The following is a 25,479-nucleotide window of genomic DNA, read 5'->3' on the forward strand; positions in this document are numbered from 1 at the left end:
CCCTTTTGTCCTTTATTTCACAATTATGTCAGAGTTTGGGGGAAGAGCGAGCTGCAGCCCCACAGCAGCAGAGTTTTCTTTTGTCACGTGCGCACGCGAGCGAATCGTCCTTGACGATTATTTTATTTATTAACTACACAGATATATAATAAAACAAATGGTGACAGAGTTTGGGGGAAGAGCGAGCTGCAGCCCCACAGCAGCGGCAGCGGAGTTTTTTTTTTTCACGTGCGCACGAGCAAATAGTCCATGAAGATTATTTTATTTATTAACTACATAGATGTATAATAAAAACAAATGGCGACTGGTTTATAAACACAATTATGACAGAGCGAGCAGCAGCACCACAGCAGCGGCAGCTGAGTTTTTTTTTTAATTGTTTACATGTGCACGTGTGAACAGGACAGGAGGTCCTCAAACTGGGTCCTGTAGAGGCGGAAGGACCGCTGAAAGCGGCCGTCATCCAGACGCAGCTCCTGCAGCAAATAATGATACTCCCCGATTAGGGAACGTCTCATGAGGATGTTGTGTACCCAGGGACGGCACCGCTGGTGACGTTTGTCAGCTTTCCACAACAATTAAGAGCACAGCAACTCGTTCCATGTGATCAAGGTCCGTCATGTTAACTTGACTGACAACTGGAGCTGGTGAGCGGAATGGAAGCTCCTCCTATTTGATGACACACTGGGGCGAATTTTCACAGCGAAAGCAGAGCGACACACCAGGCGATGGTGGCGCGTCTGTGCCACCATCGAATTTGTGGCGTCTCGTCTCGCCCAGTGTGAACGCGGCATAAGGGGAGGATATTTATAAGCCTTGCTGCTGCCTTCACCCTTTCAGCTACACGGGTTCTCTGTACGTTGTTCTTTTTATGTTTTGTTATTGTCTTTATTGTTGTTCATCTGTGTGCCAAATAAATAAATTTATTCATTCAAAAATTCATTCATTCTTCTTGGCTGGTGAGTTGTGGAATCTCACACTACATTTGCCAGGGCTAAGTCCGTGGATCTGTACGAATATGCGTTACTCCACCCCCTAGTATGTAAGGCCTTTCAGCTTCTCCCTTTTTGCTCTGTTTCCTGACTAACGAAACAGACACAGCTCCTGGTTTTCTCAAGTTTTCTCCTCTCCAACAACCAATCACGTCCAACAATCACACTAAGTTTCTATTTTGTAATGAACATACGATCACCACAGTGACAGACACTATGACACTCTGTTTCAATGAATACTATTGACAGAAGCACAAACGTGCACTGTCCACGCTGCCACGTCCATCATATTCAGGCCTGTCAGGCTTCGTCCCGTTGTTATCCACAGTAACTGTCAGTCACCTCAGTGTTCGGACTGTTTCACGCTGTCTGAGGTTTGAGCATGACGGTTCAACTTCCTCCTGCCGTTACTGTCATTAATAACATCTGCCAGCGGCAGGTTCTGCTCTGATAAACACTCTGAGCTGGAATAGGAGCTCCAACAGGGCTGCAGCTGCCATAGTTTTACTTCAGTGAGAGGAAATTCAGGCTTTTATGAATAAGGCTGTTGATCAGCATAATAATAAAAAAAGGAGTTTGGAATGAAGCGTTTTGATTGTTTACAGGTTTTCTACAACCAATACTGATTAATTAATTTGTAAATTCCTGATTGTTTGTGTGAATAAATGTAATTCTTTTCACGCCAGATAATTCAGTATTTACACTTTTCTAGTTAGAAATCTGAATGAGAATATACTCCATTATGGGAAATGGAAACTACAGTTAAGGTCAAACAACTGAAACTGGTTTATCATTTAGTCATCTCTCAAGTCTAGGAACATGGTACCACACATGAATGCATCCATGAAACCACCCTAAGTCTTCTTGATTTGTAACCAGACAGGCAGACTACTCGTCCACTGCCACCTCCTGAATGTAGCCATCTATCTGTCACAGCCTGGAGAAATGTAGGTGACCCCTTGGTCTTTAACTGTTGCTGCAGTCCTGGATAATGAGGCAGCTGTGTCTTGGATCATGCTCAAGGATGAGCACCATAGTGTGTCATAGCTGACATTCACTCAAGGCAAATAGTAAGTGACAGTGAATCTTCACCAGGCAGGGACAGTGAGGCAAATAAGCATGTGATCCACTGTCGAGTTTGCAGGTTTTCCCACCTACAAAGAATGGAGAGGTCTGTAAGTTTTATTATAGGTACACTTCAACTGTGAGAGACAGAATCTAAAAAAAATTCAGAAAATCATTGTATTATTTTTAAATAATTAATTAGCATTTTATTGCATGAAATAAGTATTTGATACAATAGAAAAATAGACCTTAATATTTGGTACAGAAACTTTTGTTTGCAATTACAGAGGTTAGACGTTTCCTGTAGTTCTTGACCAAGTTTGCACACTGCAGCACGATCTTGGTCCACTCCTCCATACAGAGTTTCTCCAGATCTTTCACATTTTGAGTTTCAGCTCCCTCTAAAGATTTTCTATTGAGTTCGGTTCTGGAGACTGACTTGGCCACTCCAGGACCTTGAAATGCTTCTATCAGAGCCCCTCCTTAGTTGCCCTGCCTGTGTGTTTCAGGTTATTGTCATGCTGGAAGACCCAGCCACGACCCTTCTTCAATGCTGTTACTGAGGGAAGGAGGTTGTTTCCCAAAATCTCGCAATACATGACCCCATCCATCCTCCCTTCAATACAGTGCAGTCGTCCTGTCCCCTATGCAGAAAAGCATCCCCCAAAAAGATGTTTCCACCCCCATGCATCATGGTTGGGATGGTTTTCTTGGGGTAGTTCTCATCCTCTAAACATGGTAAGTGGAGTTGATTCCAAAAAGCTCTATTTTGGTCTCATCTGACCACATGACCTTCTCCCATGCCTCCTCTAGATCATCCAGATGGTCACCGGCAAACTTCAAACGGGCCTGAACATGTGATGGCTTGAGCAGGGAGACCTTGCGTGGCCTGTAGGATTTTAAACCATGACGGCCTCGTGTGTTACTAATGTAATCTTTGCGACTGTGGTCCCTCTTCAGGTCATTGACCAGGTCCTCCCTTGTAGTTCTGGGCTTTCTCAGAAACATCCTTACCACACGAGGCAAGATCTTGCAAGTAACCCCAAACTGAGGAAGATTGACAGGCATCTTTTGTTTCTCCCATTTTCTAATAATTACACCAACAGTTGTCTTCTCACCAAGCTGCTTGCCTGTTGTCCTGTAGCCCATCCCAGTCATGTGCAGGTCTACAGTTTTGTCCCTGGTGTCCTTTGACAGCTCTTTGGTCTTGGCTATGGTGGACAGGTTGGAGTGGGACTGAATTGAGTGTGTGAACAGGTGTCATTTATATAGTTAACAAGTTCAAACAGGTGCAATTAATACAGCTAAAGAGGGCAGAATAGGAGGGATTCTTAAAGAAAAATTAACAGGTCTGTGAGAGACAGAATTCTTGCCGGTTGGTAGGTGATCCAATACTTATTTCATGCAATGAAATGCAAATGAATGTGATTTTCTGATTTTTCTTTTTAGATTTGGTGTCTCACAGTTGAACTGTACTTACGATACATAATTACAGACCTCTCCGTTCTTTGTACGTGGAAAAATTTGCAAAAATGATAGTGGATCAAATACTTGTTTGCCTCACTGTAGGTAAGTAGATAGACAGAGAGATGGATGGATGGATAGATGGATAGATAGATAGGGCCCTATCTATCTTTATGGTGGACACAAAAACAAGCTGTGCAGTAAGTGTAAAAACAATGGAAAAAAATAAAAAAAATATTCATACATATCCATATGAAATTAGACAGCGTTACGATGATATCACTGAAAAAAATTGCATTTCTGAATGTTAAATGCAAAATGCACTCTGCGCATGGAAATTTGTGGGAATATGCACAAAACACCACACTCAGCCTTTGGCATGATATTATACAAAATATGTCATGCGAATACCTTACACTGTGCTGCTGAAGAGCTAACAGTGCCAAGGCAGGGGTACTTACATTATTTTACGTATGTTTATTTTGGAGTTTTCTCAGGGGTTTTTTGCTTCCCAAAATAAAGGTGTCTGTTTCATGGCCCATTCTCAGTGTACCACTGGAGTTGTGACAGTACGTATGTGTATCCGGTGCAAAACTTGTGCCAATTCAACATGCCGATTCCACTGTAGAAGAAACAAAACTGATGGATTTTTGCAACTCTGATGACTGTCCTTTTCACTCTTTCATTACTACTTCTTTACAAAATAAAACTTTCCCCCAAAAAACAAGATTCATCATAGGTGAAGCAATGGTCAAAGATGAGTAGAGCAGTCTTCCTCAAAATATGGTACCTGGCCCACTGGTGGTCTGTAAGCAACCCCTAGTGGTCCATGAGTATATTGGCAAAATATAACTTCAACTCATATTCTAACTGAAAAGTGTTTCTCACACTGTTTACAAATGACTCCAAAGTCTAACGGATAGTATCATATATGTATTATTTTCACTATTAACCCAACTAGTATGTAAATTGTTATTGCTTTTGAATATTTTGGTAGGTAGGTCATCGGTGAGATTTTATTTATTGGTTCAGTGGTATTTGTTGTGAAAAACATTTGTGAAACACTGATCTAGAGGTTTGATTGCTAACAAGGTTTTAATGTGACTCGCTTATTAAAAAAACAAAGTAAGTTATCCTTGAAGGCAACAAGGTGGCTCATATCCAGCGTGGATCTGGGCTTCTTTGCTCAGAGTGCTGGCCTTCCCGGGCCTGTATGAATAAAATATGCTGTCTCCATTATATAAGGCTGAGAGAAAAGCCCTGTTCCTATCTGAGATGTACTGAAATACCAGCAGGGTGGACTGCTGTGACTGAGATTCAGTGGCCCACAAAGACAGTGTGTGTGAGTGGTTATAAAGGTGGCAGTGGAAGGAGGTAAAAACATTCCCAGGCATCGTCCTCCTCCTCCTCCTCCTCATGTTGAGCTCCTCTGCAAAAGCCACAAAAAAACAGGAAGGCAGGATGTTGGCCATCAAAGCCAGACTGGTCCTGCGTCGCATCATCACACAGCGCTATTAGTGTCCACGCACACGCGCGCGCACACTCATACAAACAGGTAGTAGGCTAGTTATGTCAACATCTCAAGGTCAAACACTCGGGGCTTGATCCGGGTTCGATCCAAAACAGGCGGGCGGCCCGGCGTTCGTGTGTTCTTCACAAAGACAAAGAGGAGCCGCAGCGGCTCCGCGCTCTGCCCCCGCATCCTCACCCGGCTACAGAGAGCTGGCCAGGCCGGTGCATGTCTGACAAACATCTGGATGGGAGGAGACGAGGGGAGGAGGAGGAGGAGGCGGTGAAGGAGGAGGAGGGGGGGCGCAGGAATGAACGCTTTAGATTCCGTTAGTAGGTATCTGACCCCCCGGTGTGTTTGGTGAGGATGGCGATGGTGAGATAACGGTTTAACGAGGAAACAAGAGGAGAGGAAAAAGGAGGCTTGAAACAGCTTTAATCACATGTATAAAAATCAGTTTCTTACCCTCTGACAGCTCCAGCTCCAGCTCCGCCAGACGAGCTCGGATCTCCAACGGTATCGGCGACGCCTCACGGTCCGCCATTCGGCTCGTAGGCTAGAAAAACCCCGCCGGGCTCCGCTGCTTCTTCCTCCTCCTCCTCTTCCTCCTCCTCCTCCTGCTGCTGCTCTGCTCGGAAAGGAGAGCTTCTCCGCGGCGGCCCCTCCTCGGCGGAGGCGCGAGAAGGCTACGAGGCGTCGAGGGAGAACAAAGGGGATAAAAATGTGGTGTTCTCGCTTTAACACGGGCCCGCCATGGCGCCCGGTTCCATTAATCGGTCCTGGACCCGGAGCTCGGTCGGTTCTCGCTGCGGTTCTTTCTGTGCTGGTGTTGAGGATGATGATGGGGCGCGCGCGCAGCCACACAGTCACAGCGCCGTTTGCTGTTTCTTCTTGCCGCTGGGGTCACGTGACTCTACGGAGTAGGAGGTGGCAGGAGTTCCACTCATCACCGACAGGCGGCGCGGCTGCTGAATGTCCTGTAACAAGAAAGACGGACAGTTCGGGCGAAGTCAAAACGTATCTCCCCCTAGTGGCCAGTTGCAGTACAACTCATTAGCCTCCTGCAGACAAAACAAAACGGAAATAAATAGTGGCGGGAACCACGGTGGCGGGAACAGCTAGCCTACAAGTTAGCTTCGATAACCGCTAATCCTCGATCTGAAATGTTAACTGTTAGTGCTAAACCCACGGCTAAAATGATAAATCACTAAAAAACTAAAAGATTGAGGTGAAGCTGCTAAACTTAGCTTTGGCGTTGGAGGATTTTTTTTTGGGGGGGGGGGGGGGGAATCTAAAACCCTGAAAAACACACATAAAGAAGTGAAATTTTAATATGTTGTAGCTTAGAAACCTGGTGGTTCCTGAAAAGGTACCATGCTACAATCACATGATGCATCAAGATGTAAAGAATAAATACATAAAATTATTCAGTTTCCATAAATGAAAAATATTAAACAATAAAGGTACACATGGAAAATCATTTCAATAATCTACTTAGTGCATATACTCTGACTTGGCTGTCCATCAGTGTTGCCAATTTAGCTAGATTTAGCGACTTTTCCACAATCCCTAATGACTAAAACTCCTTTTTACCAACTAGCAGCAAATCTGCCAAATTTTATTCCACACAGGCTGGTCAGTTTTTAAACAGTTATACTATATGTGTGTGTGTGTGTGTGTGTGTGTGTGTGTGTGTGTGTGTGTGTGTGTGTGTGTGTGTGTGTGTGTGTGTGTGTGTGTGTGTGTGTGTGTAGTGGCTGCACTCTGCACAACAGCTAATATCAAGACACAAGTCCACATGCAAGTAAGTTTGGCTCATGTTTGGCCAAACAGACACCAAATCACAAACACTGAAGTTCTGGTATTATGTCCATGGCATTAACCCAGTGACTATTTAAATAATGTAGCCAATACTCGCCTCTTTGGCACTGCAGAAGGAGCATGTAAATTTTAACATCAAGATTGAATATCTCTTTTCAGTGGGCAAATCGTTTCCACGACAACTCTAGTTGTTGGCAATTTTTTTCAGTATGGAGTCCATGTGTTGCACACGGAATTGTGGGTATGTGATGTCAGTGTGGGCAAAAGTATTCTAGGTTTATAAATTACAATTTTGTTCATTAAACCTTATTCAGAGAAATGTTGGCTGACTTAAAGTTATTAAATTTAGTTAAGGGTAAACTAGCACAAATGATTTTCAAAGTTAATTGAAAAGTTAATGTACTCATGAAAAGTCAGCTTTGTTAATTAGCTAGCTGATTAGCTGAACTCTGCCCATACCTGGAAATAAATATTAAAAGTACACATCCAATGCACTTTTCCCTTCTAATCTTTTACATTCAAATCTTTTTGATTATTTTGGTTTTTGATTTAGCTTAATTTAATTTAGATTTTGTTTTGCTTTGCTTTTTCAACATTTTGTGTAAACCACAGGCATAGGTTAGGAGAATGGGTTTAGGGTACATTAATATTCTGCACCTGCTTACTCCAATTAAGGGTCACGGAGGGGGTGGAGTCTATCCCAGCAGTTATAGGGTGAGAGGTGAGGTACACAATGGACAGGACACCAGTCCATCGCAGGACCACATATAGACAAACACACACGACCAGACCCTCACCTACGGTCAATATTTTACATGTTGTCATTACAGAAATGGTGTTTTTAAGACTTTAAAACCAAAGGAAGCAATTTCTTCACAAAAGGATTCACAGTTAAAAAAAGCTCACACATCAAAATGAACCAATTTCCTTGAAAGACTCAAAACAATAAATGTAACAAGTTGCCACATCCTGAATCCTGAATGGCAACTACCTGGGCAGACAACTGGTCAATCTTCATGTCAAAAACTGATCATCTGCACCAGCCACGTGAAATGTAGGCATCCCCTTGGCCTTCTCCAGCCACTTAGGTTCTCAACACTGAGGCACTTACATGCTGCATCATGCTAAATGACTTTGCTCATGTAATACTTTGTATTCATTTATTCAACAGACTTATTCTATGAAAAACCCAATCATCTTTATTGTAAACAAGTAATGAAGCCAGAAGTAGATTCAGAATGTGACTCAGCTGCCATCTGCTGGATAAATTAAAGAACCATTTTAATGGTGCTTGGATTTTTGTGAGAGGGTGAATATAAGTGATGGCACCATTAGAAATCACATCATCACAGTAAAAAAATAAAGAAATAAACAAATTCTTAAAGGAATTTTTTAGACATAAGAGGAAAACGTATTAACAACAATTAAAACCAATTGACAACAAATAATTTCAAATAAGGCTTTTTTGCATGGTTTATTTGCTCAATATTTACATAGATGAAATGTATCAGTCATTCATGCGCTCCTCCTGCATGAAAACTGCTTTACATTTAAAGTTATATGACCCACATTCATAATAATAATAATAATAATAAAATGAAAATAACAAAAATTTAATTCACATAGTGCACAATATTCTACTTGTGTGTCTGTGTGGTACAACCATTAATGTTGTATCTCACAAACTGCACACAGTAAAATGCCCAGAGTAACATAGACTCTGCAGTGAGTACATACGACCCCACTCCAAATAATGTCAAATTAACTCGAATCAACTCTACTACAGTATGAATTAGATTTATTACAGGTGGTCAACCTGATCTAACACTATGACAGAGTTGATTTTACACTTTGGACTGGGGCACCTGTACTCACTGTAAAGTTCACTTTACTCTTGAAACATTTACCAAGTACAACCTTAATTGTGGCATCAAATCAGTTACCAGATATGACATGGTAACACCTTACCATGGTAATGACCTAAAACAACAAAATCCATTGATTATCAAGTCTCCACTGCTATAAAGCAGATTTTGGCGTTAAATTACTCAAAAATATCAAATTTATATTTGATCCCACTGAACATTTTTTTCTGAACCTGCTTTCACCTTTGACACAAAGAATTTGTTGAATTAAAGCAGCAGGTCAGCAATTTGGTATATTTGCAGAAAAATATAAAGTGTAATGAAATTGCTTTAATGTTGTTGTTGTCCATTCGGCTGCTCCCATCTTTTGTTTGGGGTCGCCACAGTGGATACAGCCAGAACCGCATCGGTATTTGGCACAAGTTTTGCGCCAGATGCCCTTCCTGACGCAACTCCACTGTAACCTGGAGAAACACACACAGCCGCAGGCCCCGCACTGCTTAGGTTCTAAGATCTGACGGGATCAGGCTTACACAGAGCAGACCAGCTGGTAAATTGGTTCAATGAGTAACTCAAATAAATGTTGTTAGTGTAAATTAAGTTAACAAGTTGGCATAAAGTTAATTTGGATTAACTTAATTAATTTGAGTGTTTGAACCACTTTATTATGTTGGTCTGACAGTTCTTTTTATTCAGTGTACACTGAAAAAGAGCAAGCCCAATTAAATTAATTCAGTTGGTAACACAGAAATTAATTAAAGGTGTCCAAATTAAGTTAACATATTGTTGCAAATACTTCTTATTAAGTTAGACTGAATCAACTTAATTCAAATGAGTGTTATCAATTGAAGCACTTTAAGTTGGTCCAGCAATTATTTATTTATTTGGTGGAAGAGATAAATTTTGAATCCTTTTTAAAATCAGTTGTTTATGTTGGTCATAATTTGATACAAAACACACACAGGCATAATTATGTAACTTATTCAAAAATCCTCTGGACAGAAATTTTTGTTAATTTTTCTTTTTTTGGGGGGGGGGGGGGGGGGGGGGGGTGGGGGGGGGGGGGGGGGGGGGGGGGGATATAAAACAAAACAACCAATACATCAAGTTTACTGAATTTGAATTCCAGATGTCAAAGTCCTTAATGAAACAAAGTTCACAGAGACAAATCAAAATGGCAAAACTAAACAAGCTGATAGAGCAAATCTGTTATGTAACTGTGACTCTGAAAACTCTGAAAAGAATTGTTTGACCAACAAGATAATGGGTTACAAACTGCAACAATCAAATTAATTAGGGTGATGCAAATTAACAAGTAAATTTATGCCAACTTGATAACATAATTTGGGCAAACTTAATCATGTGAGTGTTACCAATTGAAGCAATTTTATTACATTTTGTCTGTATTTCAGTGAAGTACACATATGAGGTCTATTAGATAAGAAACTGACACTTTTATTTTTTTTAACTATATGGATTTGAATGACGTGCGATTACACCAATCATGCTTGAATCCTCGTGCGCATGCGTGAGTTTTTTTCACGTGTGTCGGTGATGTCATTTCCCTGTGGGCAGGCCTTGAGTGAGATGTGGTCCCGCCCTCTCGGCTGAATTCCTTTGTTTCACACGCTGCTAGAGACGGCGCGTTGCTTTATCAAAATTTTTTCTGGACCTGTGAGGGATATCCGAGTGGACACTATTCGAGAAGTTTAGCTGGTTTTCGGTGAAAGGTTCAACGGCTGATGAGAGATTATGGGGTGTTTCTGTCGCTGTAAGGACGTCCCACGGAGCGGGACGTCCTGCAGCGCTTCCAGGCGCCGTCGTCGGCCTGTTTCGACCTGAAAACATCCTAATTTAAGGCTTAATTCACCCAGGACGTCGTGAGAAAACAGAGAAGATTCAGAAGAGGCCGGCATGAGGACTTTATGCGGACATTCCACTGTTTAAGGACATTTTGTAATGAAAGACGTGCGCGCAAATTCGCCGAGTCGTTTCCGTGACGACTCGGCGAATCTGTGTGCGCCGCGACAGGAAAAACACCTCCATGTTGAAAACCATTTGTAAAATTCAGGCAGCTTTTGATGGCTTTCAACAAGTGAGTAACTGAGAAATTGTTTAACACCTTGGGCATGTTCCAACTTGTCCGTTAAGGTTTCCAACGGAGGTGTTTTTCCTGTCGCGACCCCCTGCGGTCGGGTCCGGCCCGACATGCGACTCTGCCCGCACGTTCTTTCATTACAAAATGTCCGTTAACAATGGAATGTCCGAATAAACTCCTCATGCCGACTTCTTCTGAAAGTTCTCTGTTCTCTGACGACTTCCTGGGTCAACAGAGCCTGAAATGTGGAAGTTTTCAACTTGAAACGGCGAGACGCTGCCGCCTCGAAGCGCAGATCGCCGTCAGGCACCGTGGACCGTCCTTAAAGCGACAGTTACAGACCAAAATCTCTCATCAGCCGTTAAAATGTTTACCGAAAACCAGCTGAATTTATCGAATGGTGTCCTCAGTTGTGCCTTACAGCTTTGAAAAAACTGATCAAACAAAGCAACAGTCTCTCAGCCATTCCTAAACAATGAAAAAATCGACGAGAGGGTGGGCCACTCCTCACTCAAAGACTGCCCACAGGCGAATGACGTAACCGTCAGGCGTGAAAAAACTCTCGCATGCCCACAAGGGTTCAAGCATGTCTGATGCAATCACACGTGATTCAAATCCATATGGTTTTTGAAAAAAATAATAAGGTCGGATACTTTTCTAACAGACCTCGTATTTATAAGCATGGACCTCTTACAATGTGCTGGTGAATAAAGCAAACATTTACCATAAATTGCGATATAACTGTTACTACAGTGCACTTTAAAGGGAATATTCTTCAACTTCACTTTCACTGCAGGATGAGTAAAATCCAATCAGCCACAAGTAAGATCCTCCAAAAGTGTTATTATTTAATTTTTGACCTGAATATCTCAATAGAAAAACTGTCCAATAAGTTTTAATATTTGCTAATATTTCAGATAAAAACATTAAATACCCATATGCACATAGTGGACCTATATGAGTAATTATGGCAATGTATTTTAAAAAAATCTGTACAGCAACAAAAACAAACATTAAGCATCAAAGTGGTAGTGTCATCTACAATCCACAAAAAATCTAAAATGCAGCCCTGCACTCAACAAATACAATAAAAGTAAATAAAACAAAAGAGAGAGTACACATAAAAAAAAAGATCACAACCAGGTTGGCAGCATTAACTATAAAACCAACTCAATAAACTGCTTCAGTTGGCAAAACCCAAATGAACTGGGGAGCACAACCTCGTTTGAGGGCGGGCGCTAAAGGGTTAAAATATGATGCATACAGTAGTGTTCAGAATAATAGTAGTGCTATGTGACTAAAAAGATTAATCCAGGTTTTGAGTATATTTCTTATCGTTACATGGGAAACAAGGTACCAGTAGATTCAGTAGATTCTCACAAATCCAACAAGACCAAGCATTCATGATATGAACACTCTTAAGGCTATGAAATTGGGCTATTAGTAAAAAAAAAAAAAAAAAAGTAGAAAAGGGGGTGTTCACAATAATAGTAGTGTGGCATTCAGTCAGTGAGTTCGTCAATTTTGTGGAACAAACAGGTGTGAATCAGGTGTCCCCTATTTAAGGATGAAGCTAGCGCCTGTTGAACATGCTTTTCTCTTTGAAAGCCTGAGGAAAATGGGACGTTCAAGACATTGTTAAGAAGAACAGCGTAGTTTGATTAAAAAGTTGATTGAAGAGGGGAAAACTTATACGCAGGTGCAAAAAATTATAGTTTGTTCATCTACAATGATCTCCAATGCTTTAAAATTGACAAAAAAAACCCCAAAAAACCAGAAATGCGTAGAAGAAAATGGACCATCAAAATGGATAGAAGAATAACCAGAATGGCAAAGGCTCACCCACTGATCAGCTCCAGGATGATCAAAGACAGTCTGGAGTGACCTGTAAGTGCTGTGACAGTTAGAAGACGCCTGTGTGAAGCTAATTTATTTGCAAGAATCCCCCGCAAAGTCTTTCTGTTAAGTAAAAGACATGTGCAGAAGAGGTTACAATTTGCCAAAGAACACATCAACTGGCCTAAAGAGAAATGGAGGAATATTTTGTGGGAGTAAAATTGTTCTTTTTGGGTCCAAGGACCGCAGACAGTTTGTGAGACAACCCCCAAACTCTGAATTCAAGCCACAGTTCACAGTGAAGACAGTGAAGCATGGTGGTGCAAGCATCATGATATGGGCATGTTTCTCCTACTATGGTGTTGGGCCTATATATCCTATACCAGGTATCATGGATCAGTTTGGATATGTCAGAATACTTGAAGAGGTCATGTTGCCTTATGCTAAAGAGGACATGCCCTTGAAATGGGTGTTTCAACAAGACAATGACCCCAAGCACACTAGTAAACAAGCAAAATCTTGGTTCCAAACCAACAAAATTAATGCCTCGCAGATGTGAAGAAATCATGAAAAACTGTGGTTATACAACTAAATACTAGTTTAGTGATTCACAGGATTGCTAAAAAGCAGTTTGAACATAATAGTTTTGGGTTTGTAGCGTCAACAGCAGATGCTACTATTATTGTGAACACCCCCTTTTCTACTTTTTTTACTAATAGCCCAATTTCATAGCCTTAAGAGTGTGCATATCATGAATGCTTGGTTTTGTTGGATTTGTGAGAATCTACTGAATCTACTGGTACCTTGTTCCCCATGTAACAATAAGAAATATACTCAAAACCTGGATTAATCTTTTTAGTCACATAGCACTACTATTATTCTGAACACTACTGTATGTTAAAGAAGTCAGAAGCAGTTCACTGTAGACTGTATGTAATTTAACTTGGTCATCTTGCAGCATCAAGATGATTTGAATGAACTGAAGTCAACAAATTATTATTATTATTATTATTTTTTTACAGTGTCCCTGCATTCTTCATTAAAAGTGTAGGTTGTTTGTGTTGTGTAAGACACGTGCAAGGCAGCAATGTAAAGTTGTCGTCGTGCTTCTGGGCATCAGTCAGAAGGCCGGGAGAGGTCGGCGATGGGCTCTGTTCCTGTTCCTGAGGAGGCGTGGTCGGTGGCTGGCTGAACCAGATCTCTCTGACACACCTCAGCATAGCTTGGCTTTTTGGACTCCTGGCCAATCAGAAAGCACAGAAGAGTTTTTGACTAACTGTACATTCCAGGTTTTCAAAACGTAAGGATCTATTATGTTTTTACTTTGTATTTATTATAATTATTTTATGACCAAAGGGACGTTCCTCTGACCACCGGGGCTGTGGTCAATTCCCATTTTTCAGTTCTCAATACTGTAACACATTCAGTTCTAATGAGCAGGCCCCCCTATGCAGATGTATACTCTCTTCTGATTATGTTAGTCTGTGTATATATATATATATATATATATTAGCAAGATATCTCAGGAACACCTAATCCAATTTTTATCACACACTTGGCAGGTACATTTATCCTATGGATGGAAAGAAGTGATTTTGGTTAGGTCAAGGTCAATGGTCAAGGTCAGAGGTCGAAGTCAAATGTCAGGCCCCATGCTAACACAGTGTCCCAATTCAGTGGCCGCACGCCTCTAATGTTGTAATCAATCATCATACTGATGATTACAACATCATCATCATCGGGGGGGTGAGGGCACCAGCAAAACACTCCCCAGGCTAGACCGTCTCATTTCAGAATCTCAGTTGTGTCTAAAGGGATGAAGCCTGAAAAGCTTTGTGGGACACAGCCCTTAGATGGGTGCAGACTCTGAATTGGGACACAATTACAATGTAGGAAAATGGCAAGTTTAATGTATATGGGTTTAGATAATCTATTATTAGTGAACCTGACTCTATAAAAGTCCTTGTGAAAATTTCTCTACATGCCTAATACTTTGAATTGCTGGTTTGGCATCTGTGCTCTCTCACCATGTTTGTTCTTTCATCACTGCACTCCAAAAAATATTTCAACATGATCACTTCCATTTATTTTCCATTCATAAGCAACTCACTGCAGTAAAAGAAATATGCCATACATGTTTTTCCACAATGTAAAAAAGTTTTTTCTTTTGTTTCAAATCATTCAGCTAAAGCATCACTGTGCACTTCATCAGTTTGAGAAATTTAAAGCTGGATTTACTGTAATATTGCGGTTTTACAAATATTTGCTGAACTGAACTTACCACATCTGGTTCCTGAGCTGGTTTTGCCTCACAACTCATGTATGCACTGAATTCCACATTCCTGTGGGGCGACAAAGGGATCCATCACAATATAAAAACAGTGATGATCCTGCACAGAGCACGTGCACTGCAAATCTTATGGGAAACATTGTGCTCATATGATTCATAGTAGCCGGACAAGAAGAAGGATCAGCTGCAGTTGCACTCATTTAAAGAAATGTGGAGTGCAGCATGCATTTTTAAATATCTATGATCATCAGTAATACAGTTTTAGCACGTGTGACATGTCAAAAATCCACCTCCTCTTGCTGCCATCCAGTCAGTACTTACAGCTGCAGGTTAGGCTGATGGTCTTCGGGAATCTTCCCCACCGGTCTTCTGTTTGTGCCTGCATCCTGAGGTGAACCAATTTAACCATCAGTGCTACGCACTTGTATTTGTAGATGAAGGTTTGGAAGTGAGTTTCAGAGCCACAGTGTGTCTCACAGAGAGACGGTTACCTTGTGTTCAGTTGTGGGTACTCTTTCCATGTTGTTGTTTGAGGAGGAGAGAGGAGGAAAGGATGAGTCCCACTGTTCACCACACAGAGGGGATGGCTGGCGACGGGCAGATGGGGTTGGTTGATTCTGTATGAACAGATGTAGTGTCACACATCATTTCCCAAGAGTGAATAAAGGATCGCCTTTGGTGGCTTTGTGACCAGAAGTTAGTCATTTCTATACGGGCCCTGAGGCTAGTTGGAGCTTATCCCTGGATTCCATAGAAAGAAGCAGAGGAGAGTGAATGATTTCCCCCTGGACGGGAACGCCAGCCCATCACAGATTACTTCCCCAGCTAAGGCTGGCAACCTTTGACAGCTGGGTGGACTGCGACAAAGCAGACAATGTGTCTTGTCCAAAGATGCAGTCAGGTGACCGGGAATTGAACCCAGGTTGACATATTGGTAGTCCAACTCTTTATCCCACTCGGCAACCTGCTGTTTTTATGACAGTATATATATTTGTTGTATGTTATGTCTCTTGTTTTTGTGCTGCTTGGAAGAGACATTTTTAATCTCAATGAGGTGTTTACCTGGTTGAAAAAAGGACAAATATATATATAAAATTCAGTTCAATTTATTTAATTTATATAGCAGCAAATCACAGCAAAGCTGCCTCAAGGCGCTTCGCACAAGTAAAGTCGAACCTTACCAATCCCCAGAGCAAGCACACAGGCGAGAGTGGAAACAAAAAAACTCCCTCTGATAATTTTAAGGAAGAAACCTCAAGCAGTCGAGATTCAAAGGGGTGACCCACTGCTTAAGTCACCTGTGTAAATACATCTACTGATGCTACTGGACACATCATCAGTGATGTTCCTGGAATCACTGAGTGTTTCGGGTCTTTCAACATCATACACCCTCAACCAGGTGACCCATCTGGGGTTGATCATACCCCAGCTTGTGTCCAGATGGCTAACTAGCTACCACGACTCCATGGCTCTCCTCTCTTGAGCCACAGCCATCTTGAGGCCCTCTCTGCTGCTTTGATGGTATTGTGGATGGCTCTCCTCTTTCGCTCTCCTTCGATGCTTAAACTGGTTAAGGCTCTGACAAAGGAACAGGCGGCGAAACCTCTGCATCTGACCTTCACTGGGAGGCATCTCACTCTCCATCCAGCCTGCTGTCAGTTGCTGACCAGCCCCGCATACTTAGAGAGCTTCCTTTCAAATGCTTCCTCCAAGCGGTCTTCACATGGAACTGTGAGCTCCAGTAGCATGACTTGCCTGGTTGACTCTGACACAAGGACAATGTGTGGTCAGAGGGTGGTGACAGCAATGTGGCTGGGGAACTTCAGCTGTCATTTGAGGTCCACCAGCAGCAGCCAGTCTCTAGCAGAAGTCAGGATGCCTGCCTGCGATCTTCTGACCGGGCCTGCCTGCTCCCCAGCTCTGACAAGGCAATGGATTTCTTGGAGGGACGGAACTGCTTTGCCCACACCAGTCCAGTGCTGATAGCTTCAGTGATGGTCTTAAGGACTTGATCATGCCTCCACCGGTATCGTCCTTCTCCAAGTGCCATTGTACAGCAGCTGAGGATGTGCTCTAGGGTACCTCACTTGGAACACAATGGACATGCTGGTGTTCCTGTTATGCCCCATATGTGCAGGTTAGATGGGCTAGGAAGAACATCATACACTGCCTGGATGAGGAACTTAATACGGATCTCCAGATCTCAGACCAGATCACCTTCCTCTCAACCGCGTTGTCCCACCTTGTCCACGCCCCCTGCTGCCTCATTCCCTGCCTTGCAGGCTCTTGTCTCCTCCACCACTGCTCTCACCTCCTCTTGAACAAAGCACCGGTTCTCCTTCCTATATATATATATATATATATATATATATATATATATATATATATATATATATATATATATATATATATATATATATATATATATATATATATATATATGTATGTATGTATGTATGTATATATATATATATATATATATATATATATATATATGTATGTATGTATGTATATATATATATATATATATATATATATATATATATATATATATATATATATATATATATATATATATATATATATATATATATATATAAATCCTGCAGTGAACTGTTGTGCAAAATAATTAAAATTCAGATTCATATCAAGGGGTGGAAATAGCATTTTATTTTACTATTATTGTTGTTTTGTTTTTTGTGCTTTTGTGTAACTGCAAGCATTCCATATGTAAATTTCACACAGACACCAGTCAAACAAAAATCACATTTCATGTCTCTCAGGGTTTGTTGGATATTCTGGAGGTATGCTGGATATTTGTAAGGTGTGCGAGTGACCGTCTAGTTGCAAATAAATTTACACTGGCAACTTACACCACAGTGTCCAGCAGATATGTGTCGTGCCCCCTTCCCTCTTCTCCTCTGGCCAAAGTTTTCTTTCCTTCAAAGTAAAGACAAACAGGTAGGAATGTCAGTAAACTGTCTGCAGTGCCACCTACAGGTAAATTTAAAACTTCTGCAAGTACATCTGTGAATGTGCAACATGCCATAGTTTTGGAGTGTTGCAACACATCATAGTGTTGATCTCTGGTCAGACCCACATTCACATAAGACACATGTGTCACTCATCCACAGGCTGTTTTTTGGCATCACAAATGCAGTTTTGGCACAGCCTCCAAACCTGCTCCTGGAGGTCACCTGATCTGCATGTCTTCTAACTCTCTCTACTCAACCCACAGCTAATTGACTCAATTAAATGTCCTCAACCAATTAAGAGCTGGGAGACACCACAGTTAATTTACTCAGGTGCGAGTAGAGCAGCCAGATAGACAAATATAGGGCAAGTACTCTGTGGGATCAGTGTAGGAGCTCATGGTCTAAATGGACTGCATTTATATAGCGCTTTTCCATCTGCATCAGATGCTCAAAGCGCTTTACAATTATGCCTCACATTCACCCCGATGTCAGGGTGCTGCCATACAAGGTGCTCACTACACACCAGGAGCAATAAGGGATTAAGGACCTTGCCCAAGGGCCCTTAGTGATTTTCCAGTCAGGCGGGGATTTGAACCCATGATCTTCTGGACTCAAGCCCAACACCTTAACCACTAGACCATCACCTCCCCTGGTCTATTTGTATATTCATCCCTGGGCCTGTAAATACATGGGTCCCAACAAGAAGGTTCCTGGTTCAAGGAAGCTGTGCCGACTTCTACTTATATGTTTGAAGTTGCCTCAGTTAGTCAAATCAGCATGTGGAATCATACCAGATTTGCTGTGGTGACCAGGAGAAAACAGGAGAACCAAAAAAAATAGCAATATAATGTAATTTAAAACTTCTGCAAGTACCGCAGAAGTAATAATAAAGAGCATAATAATGCCATTGCATCTTGTTTAAAATAGAAAATGAAGAATTTAAGGACACAGAAATGTGGAAAAGAGATACGGGTGGTGACCAGGTGGTTAGTGTGCTTGGTTTTTGTGCTGAAGGTTCCCGGTTCAAACCCCACCCCTACCACATTTCTCCATGCAATGTGGAGTTGCATCAGGAAGCATCCGATGTAAAACGTGCCAAATCAACATGCAAATCCACCTCACATCTGCTGTAGTGACCCCAAGTAAAAAACAAAGGAGGGGCCAAAGGGACTTACTTAGAAATCTGGTATAGGGGATGAAACATTCTCTGTGTCACAATTCAAGTCAAGTCTGGGAGGATGTGCGAGTTCATAAATCCACAAATAAGGACATGCCTAAGAACATAACTGAAACCTCATTCAAAAGAAGCAAGCACCAAAGGGACCTTGGTAAAGTTAAATGGGTAAACAGTGCAAGAGCTAAGAAAAGCATTAATATAATTTCGTTATCTCCCCCCACCCTTTCAGTGTTGCAATGACTAATTTCTGTTTTACAATCTTATGACATCCAGGAAAAAACAGTTACACATGCTGGCCATCTCTGCTTTGATAGAGTTCATCACTTGCCAGATGGCAGAAGATCAAACCGTCCATGAGCTGTATGGTGACAATCCTTTACAATGCAGAGAGCTTTCTTCCTGCATCTGTCCTCATAAATATCCTGAAGGGAGGGGAGTGAGACCCAGATGATCTCCTCAGCTGTCCTTACCACACTCTGCAAAGTTTTCCTGTCAGAGGGACAACAACTGCCATACCAAGAGGTGATGCAGTACATCAGGATGCCCTCCATAGTGCCCCTATGGAACTTACTAAGGATAGGAACAGGGAAGCTATCCTGCCTCAGCATCCTGAGGAAGTACATCCTTTGCTGTGCTATTTTGACCAAGTGGACAGTGTTTGTGGTCCAGGAAAAGTCCTCAGCAATGTGAACGCTGAGGAAATTTGTGTGGCTGACTTTCTCCACAACTAAGTCATCGATGAGTAGTGGCAAATGGTGCAAAGTCTGAAGTCCACTACTATCTCCTTTGTCTCTTCTATACTGAGAGACAGATTGTTGTCTTTACAACACCTCAACAGCTGTATGTCACTGCATCCACCACACTGTTTAACGGCCCTGGGTCCAGGCAGATAACTGGGCCAGCATAGGGATGCACCGATCCCAATACCAGTATCGAGTATCGGCCCAATACCGTATTCATTTACTCATACTTGTAATCATAAAATGTCTCAGATACTCCGAGACCCAGTACCCCTTTACAGCAGCGTGATGTCAACAGTGTGGGATTTTCATGCTCACGCTCCAAAATTTCTGGACTATAAACCGCTTCTTTTTTCATACATTTTGAACACTGCGACTTAAACAGTGATGCAGCTAATTTATGGATTTTTACAGACTTTCATGTAATTTACTCATAAGTCGAAATACATCCATCAGTGCTGTCCACTGATTGGCTGAAAGCCGCTGTCCATCATGTGGCGTAAATTCACACACAGAGAGTAAATAAAAAGTCCTACCTGTTTGTTTCAGTGGAATTCATCATCATACGATAGAAAAATAAGAAAAATAATCCACACAAAGCCTACTGAGTTTGGAAAACAACATCTGAAAATACTTTAATTCCTTGTGTGGCTGCAAAAAGCTCCTCTGTGACTTTGGCACTTTGCACCAGTTCCTCTGTCAGAATTCAGATCATGGTTTCAGCGGTGGAGACTGTCCATCAGGTTGGTGAGCTAGTTTCAGACCTTGGTGTGGGTGTTCAGGCTGATGGGAGACCGGCTCAGTACGCAACAGGTGTAATCCGTTTACAGAATCTTTGTGGCGCTGCGTTCTGAACCTCCTCCTCCACGAGCCGCAATTTGGGCAAGAAGTTGAGTCACTGCAACTTTGTTAGTGTCTCAGTTACCACAGGCAACAGGCTAATCTGTCTGAACATGAGGAAATTATCCCATGATCCACAAAGAAAAAATAAAATAAAGTTAAAATTACTCCGTTTCGCCTCAGTGTGTTGTGGAGATGCCGCGCAACACCGTGTGTGTGTGTGTGTGTGTGTGTGTGCGCACACCGTGCTCATCAATATTACATGTTCCACCTTTGGAAAAAAGAATTATGGTTTATATTTGTGTATGTAAATAAATGTACTTAATTAAGGGCCCCTTCACACATAGTATGAATAAGTACAAATCAGGGTGAATCACGGTGGAACAGCTCGTATGAGCGAACCACGATCCATGAACCATGAACATCGCGAACCACGAACCATGAACATCAAGCCAACGGGCAGGCGCAAACGATGCCGCTGCAACAGTTTCATGCACGCAACTGTGTCATGCACGAGCGAGCAGCTGGAGCATGTGTAACCACATCACGCAGCTGCTGTGAAAAAAAATACATGCCACCCATGGGATTCAAACCTGCAATTTTCTGTAGATGACCCGTGGTCACAGACGTACAGTCATAAAATGACATGAATGAGAAGCAGGGTACTCTTATCATGTCCACATCTACTGGTCCGGTGTGTCCAGCCATCCTCGTGTGCGTGTCTGGCCTGACACGCGTGTCTTGTTGACGGTGTGCCACAGGACAGACACCACGTCATGTGGAACAGAGCTCACGTGGGTGATGTGAAATTTAGATCGCCCGCTGCATGTTATGATCTGATGGTCTGTATCACCTGGGGCAGCCTGTCAATGTGCGCGCTGTGTGCTTGCTCGCAGCCCATCGCAAAAGCGATATATGTTTTTATGCATGTCCACATGAGGCCAGCAAGCACACACATGTGCGTCACAGTGGACAATTCATGTCCGTCCAAACACAGTACATGTTCTCCAGCTGGGACGTCCAGAACCAGAGATCTTAACAGCTGCTGCTGGCGATGGCCACACCCCCTGTCCGTCTAGCGCACACACCAACGTGTCACTGTCTTTCTGTATTATGTGAGCTGTCAGTGAGTCTCTGGTCAGCAGCTGACAGGCACCTCGCTGTGCTGTGTGCGCTCAGATCTGCCTGTCCGGCCCCAATGTGATCATGTCTGGGCAGCATACATATCAGCATTTTATGCAAGTGTGCCCACCTCGCTCCCCCAACACATGTGGCGTGCCAGGGTGGGGGGGGCTGAACCACACTGACACATGTGCGATACACAAGCGTGTTGCTTTTTGCAAAGCCACACTCGTGGGAGCACTTAGACAAACTTCACATCCAGCTTGAAAGTGATCATCTGCTGTTTTTGTGCTAACAGCGCGAATGGCCACACATTTACTAAGTGCCAAGCGAGCGGTGTTAGAAGTTTGTGTGTATCACCTGGAATTTGGATGACACCTGCTGTGAGAGGGATCGAATGGGCTCTCACAGGGCACACTCTGCCTCTCAGCCACTGGTGTGCGCAAATAGTTGTAGCAACAGGTGTACAAGGCGTCGGAGGCAGTAGCGACATGTGTATGAGGCGTTGGAGGCAGCTCTGATTTTTTACAATTGGCATGCAATTCCTCCTTCGTGCGGTAATTGATTTAAATCGTGTTATGTGTGAAGGGGCCCTAAAAGTTAAAAATTAGTGTGGAGAGTGAAATGCTGTTTAGCTCAGTGTCACACATTGTAGATAAAAACAGAAACAGGCTTACAGCTAATAACACAGAGAAGCTTATTTTCATCAAAAACAATCTGCCCTCACATTTTCAAAAAAGGCTTAGTGCTCACAGACATAAATAAAGTTAGTGATGAACAATTTCAGTTCTGTTCCTGGTGTTGTAGTGCTGAAGCCCACAGGTTACATTTCAGTAAGATGTCTGGCAGTGAAACACACAATTAATGTTAAAGGACAATTTGTTGTCATCAAAAAGTGACGTTACATGATTTAAGTGAAATGTTTGTAAGTAAAAACAAAGCTAATGATATTGGTAGCAGTTACAGTTAAAAAGTAAGGAACAACTTTTGAATAAAACCTGTTTTCAAAGTCATCATAAAACTGTAATGTATCATTAAGTACAGTTGTATGCAAAAGTTTGGGCACCCATGATAATTTTCATGATTTTCCTTTATAAATCATTGGTTGTCTGGATCAGAAATTTCAGTTAAATATATCATATAGCAGATGAACACACTGATATTTGAGAAGTGAAATCAAGTTTCTAGTATTTACAGAAAATGTGGAACAATTAAAATTAGGCAGGTGCATAAATTTGGGCACCTCTGCCATTTTATTGATCTGAATGCATTCAGCACTAATTATTGGAACACAAAATTGGTTTGGTAAGCTCACTGACCCTTGACCTCCTTACACAGGTGAATAAAATCATGAGAAAGGGTATTTAAGGTGGCCATTTACAAGGCAACATGGGAGCCTCTAAACAACTCTCAAATGACCTGAAAACAAAGATTGGTCAACATCATGGTTTAGGGGAAGGATACAAAAAGCTATCTCAGAGATCTCAGCTGTCAGTTTCCACTGTGAGGAACATAGTGAGGCAATGGAAGACCACAGGCACAGTACTAGTTAAGGCCAGAAGTGGCAGGCCAAGAAAAATCTCAGATAAGCTGAAGCGAAGGATGATGACAACAGTTGTAATCAACCTACAGACCTGCTCCAAAGGCCTACAACTTGATCTTGCTGCAGATAGTGTCTCTGTGCATCGTTCAACTATACAGCGCACTTGTGCTGTATGATGCTATAATGCAGAGGAAGCCTTTTCTGCATACACACCACAAACAGAGTTGCTTGAGGTATGCTAAAGCACATTTGGACAAACCAGCTTCATTTTGGAATAAGGTGCTATGGACTGATGAAACTAAAATTGAGTTAATTGGACATAACAAGGGGAGGTATGCATGGCTGAAAAAGAACACAGCATTGCAAGAAAAACACTTGCTACCTACAGTAAAATTTGGAAGTGGTTCAGTCATGCTGTGTGACTGTGTGGCCAGTGCAGCTACTGGGAATCTTGTTAAGGTTGAGGGTCACATGGATTCCAGTCAGTATCAGCAGATTCTTAAGAACAATGTTCATGAATCAGTGACAAAGTTAATGTTGCGCTGGGGCTGGATCTTTCAACAAGACAACGACCCTAAACACTGCTCAAAATCTACTAAGGCATTCATGTAGAGGAACAAGTACAACATTCTGGAATGGCCATCTCAGCCCCCAGACCTGAATATTATTGATAATGTGTGGTATGATTTTAAGCGGGCTGTCCATGCTCTGAAACAAACAATGCTGAGAGGTTTTGTAAAGAAGAATGGTCCAAAATACCTTCAACCAGAATCCAGACTCTCATTGAAAGCTATAGGAAGTGTGTAGAAGCTGTTATTTCTGCAAAAGGAGGGTCTACTAAATTTTGTTGGGGTGCCCAAATTTATGCACTTGCCTAATTTTGTTTAAAGAATTATTGCACTCTTAATGTAAATCCTATAAACTTCATTTCACTTCTCAAATATCATGGTGTTTGTCTGCTGTATGATATATTTAACTGAAATTGCTGATACAAACAACCAATGATTTATAAAGGAAAATCATGGAAATTATCAGGGGTGCCCAAACATTTACATACAACTGTATTCGTATCTGAACTCTGTATCAACAAGTATGAAAATGTATGTACTCGTACTTGTACTCAGTCTGGAACAACGTGGTATCGGTGCATTCTTGGCCCAGCCCCATCTTTTGAAATTATCCCATCTGTCTACCTCATCCCGATGAAAGGCGGGCACTCCCCTGAACATCAGCCACTGAGGTCCTCAACACTGAGGCACCTGTGTACTGGATCATGCCCACAGAAATGTGCCACATGACCAAAATGTCACAGTCCATGCTCCCATCATGCAAGTGACACTCCTCATCTTAGTCTCCCTACACAACTGGTCATCTGACACAAAGGTATTCCAGCAGTACCCAAGCAATCCTCCGACAGGAGACCTAGTACCAAAGACATCTTGTTGGCTTTTGGGTCCACCAGGATTTGACATCGCCCAACACCTCTGTTCAGTGACATCTGTGTCACACTCATTTTAAAATAATGTGATTTTTTTGCTGCGCCATAGCATAATGACAATCACAGCAGAGCACAACAGGTACACTTGTTAGTGGAGCAAGAAGGTGAGACTGCTGTTGATTGAGGTGATGCAGTACAGAGATTTTCTGCAGGATATTATCCAGCAATTTAAGGATCACATATCCAAAACACACTCTCCTCTGGAGCAGTTTGTGCAACAATAAGATATTAGGCCTCAGCCTCGACTCTGACAACTTAGTAATTACAGTGCATCCGGAAAGTATTCACAGCACTTCACTTTTTAAACATTTTATTATGTTACAGCCTTACTTCAAAATGGAGTAAATTCGTTTGTTCCCTCAAAATTAAATTCACAACGCTCCATAATGAAAACATGAAAAAAGTTTTTTTTTTATTTTTGCTAATTTATTAAAAATAAAAAACTAAGAAATAACATGTACACAAGTATTCACACCCTTTGTTCAGTGCTTTGTTGATGTACCTTTAGCAGCAATTACAGCCTCAAGTCTTCGTGAATATGATGCCGCAAGCTTGGCGCACCTATCTTTGGACAGTTTTGTCCATTCCTGTTTGCAGCACCCCTCAAGCTCCATCAGGTTGGATGGGGAGTGTCGGTGCACAG

At 42.0% G+C, this 25,479-nt stretch overlaps 2 protein-coding genes across 2 annotated transcripts in view; both read right to left on the bottom strand.

Annotated features, from left to right (window-relative positions):
* The window catches only part of LOC117508122 (disco-interacting protein 2 homolog C-like), a 241,868-nt gene extending 236,019 nt beyond the window's left edge, over positions 1–5,849 (bottom strand). Inside the window, exon 1 of the mRNA XM_034167783.1 lies at positions 5,497–5,849. Coding sequence (XP_034023674.1) covers positions 5,497–5,575 — 79 coding nt within the window. The 5' untranslated portion in view covers positions 5,576–5,849. The remainder of the gene's footprint in view (positions 1–5,496) is intronic.
* Positions 5,850–13,683: 7,834 nt separating this feature from the next.
* Positions 13,684–25,479, bottom strand: part of LOC117512111 — a 46,896-nt gene continuing 35,100 nt past the window's right edge. Inside the window, exons 10-14 of the mRNA XM_034172442.1 lie at positions 17,815–17,881; positions 15,433–15,558; positions 15,263–15,327; positions 14,933–14,993; positions 13,684–13,890 (exon numbers count right to left, since the gene is read on the bottom strand). Coding sequence (XP_034028333.1) covers positions 13,768–13,890; positions 14,933–14,993; positions 15,263–15,327; positions 15,433–15,558; positions 17,815–17,881 — 442 coding nt within the window. The 3' untranslated portion in view covers positions 13,684–13,767. The remainder of the gene's footprint in view (positions 13,891–14,932; positions 14,994–15,262; positions 15,328–15,432; positions 15,559–17,814; positions 17,882–25,479) is intronic.

The sequence above is a fragment of the Thalassophryne amazonica genome, chromosome 1 (genome assembly GCF_902500255.1).
Source record: "Thalassophryne amazonica chromosome 1, fThaAma1.1, whole genome shotgun sequence".
Classification (NCBI taxonomy): Eukaryota; Metazoa; Chordata; class Actinopteri; order Batrachoidiformes; family Batrachoididae; genus Thalassophryne; species Thalassophryne amazonica.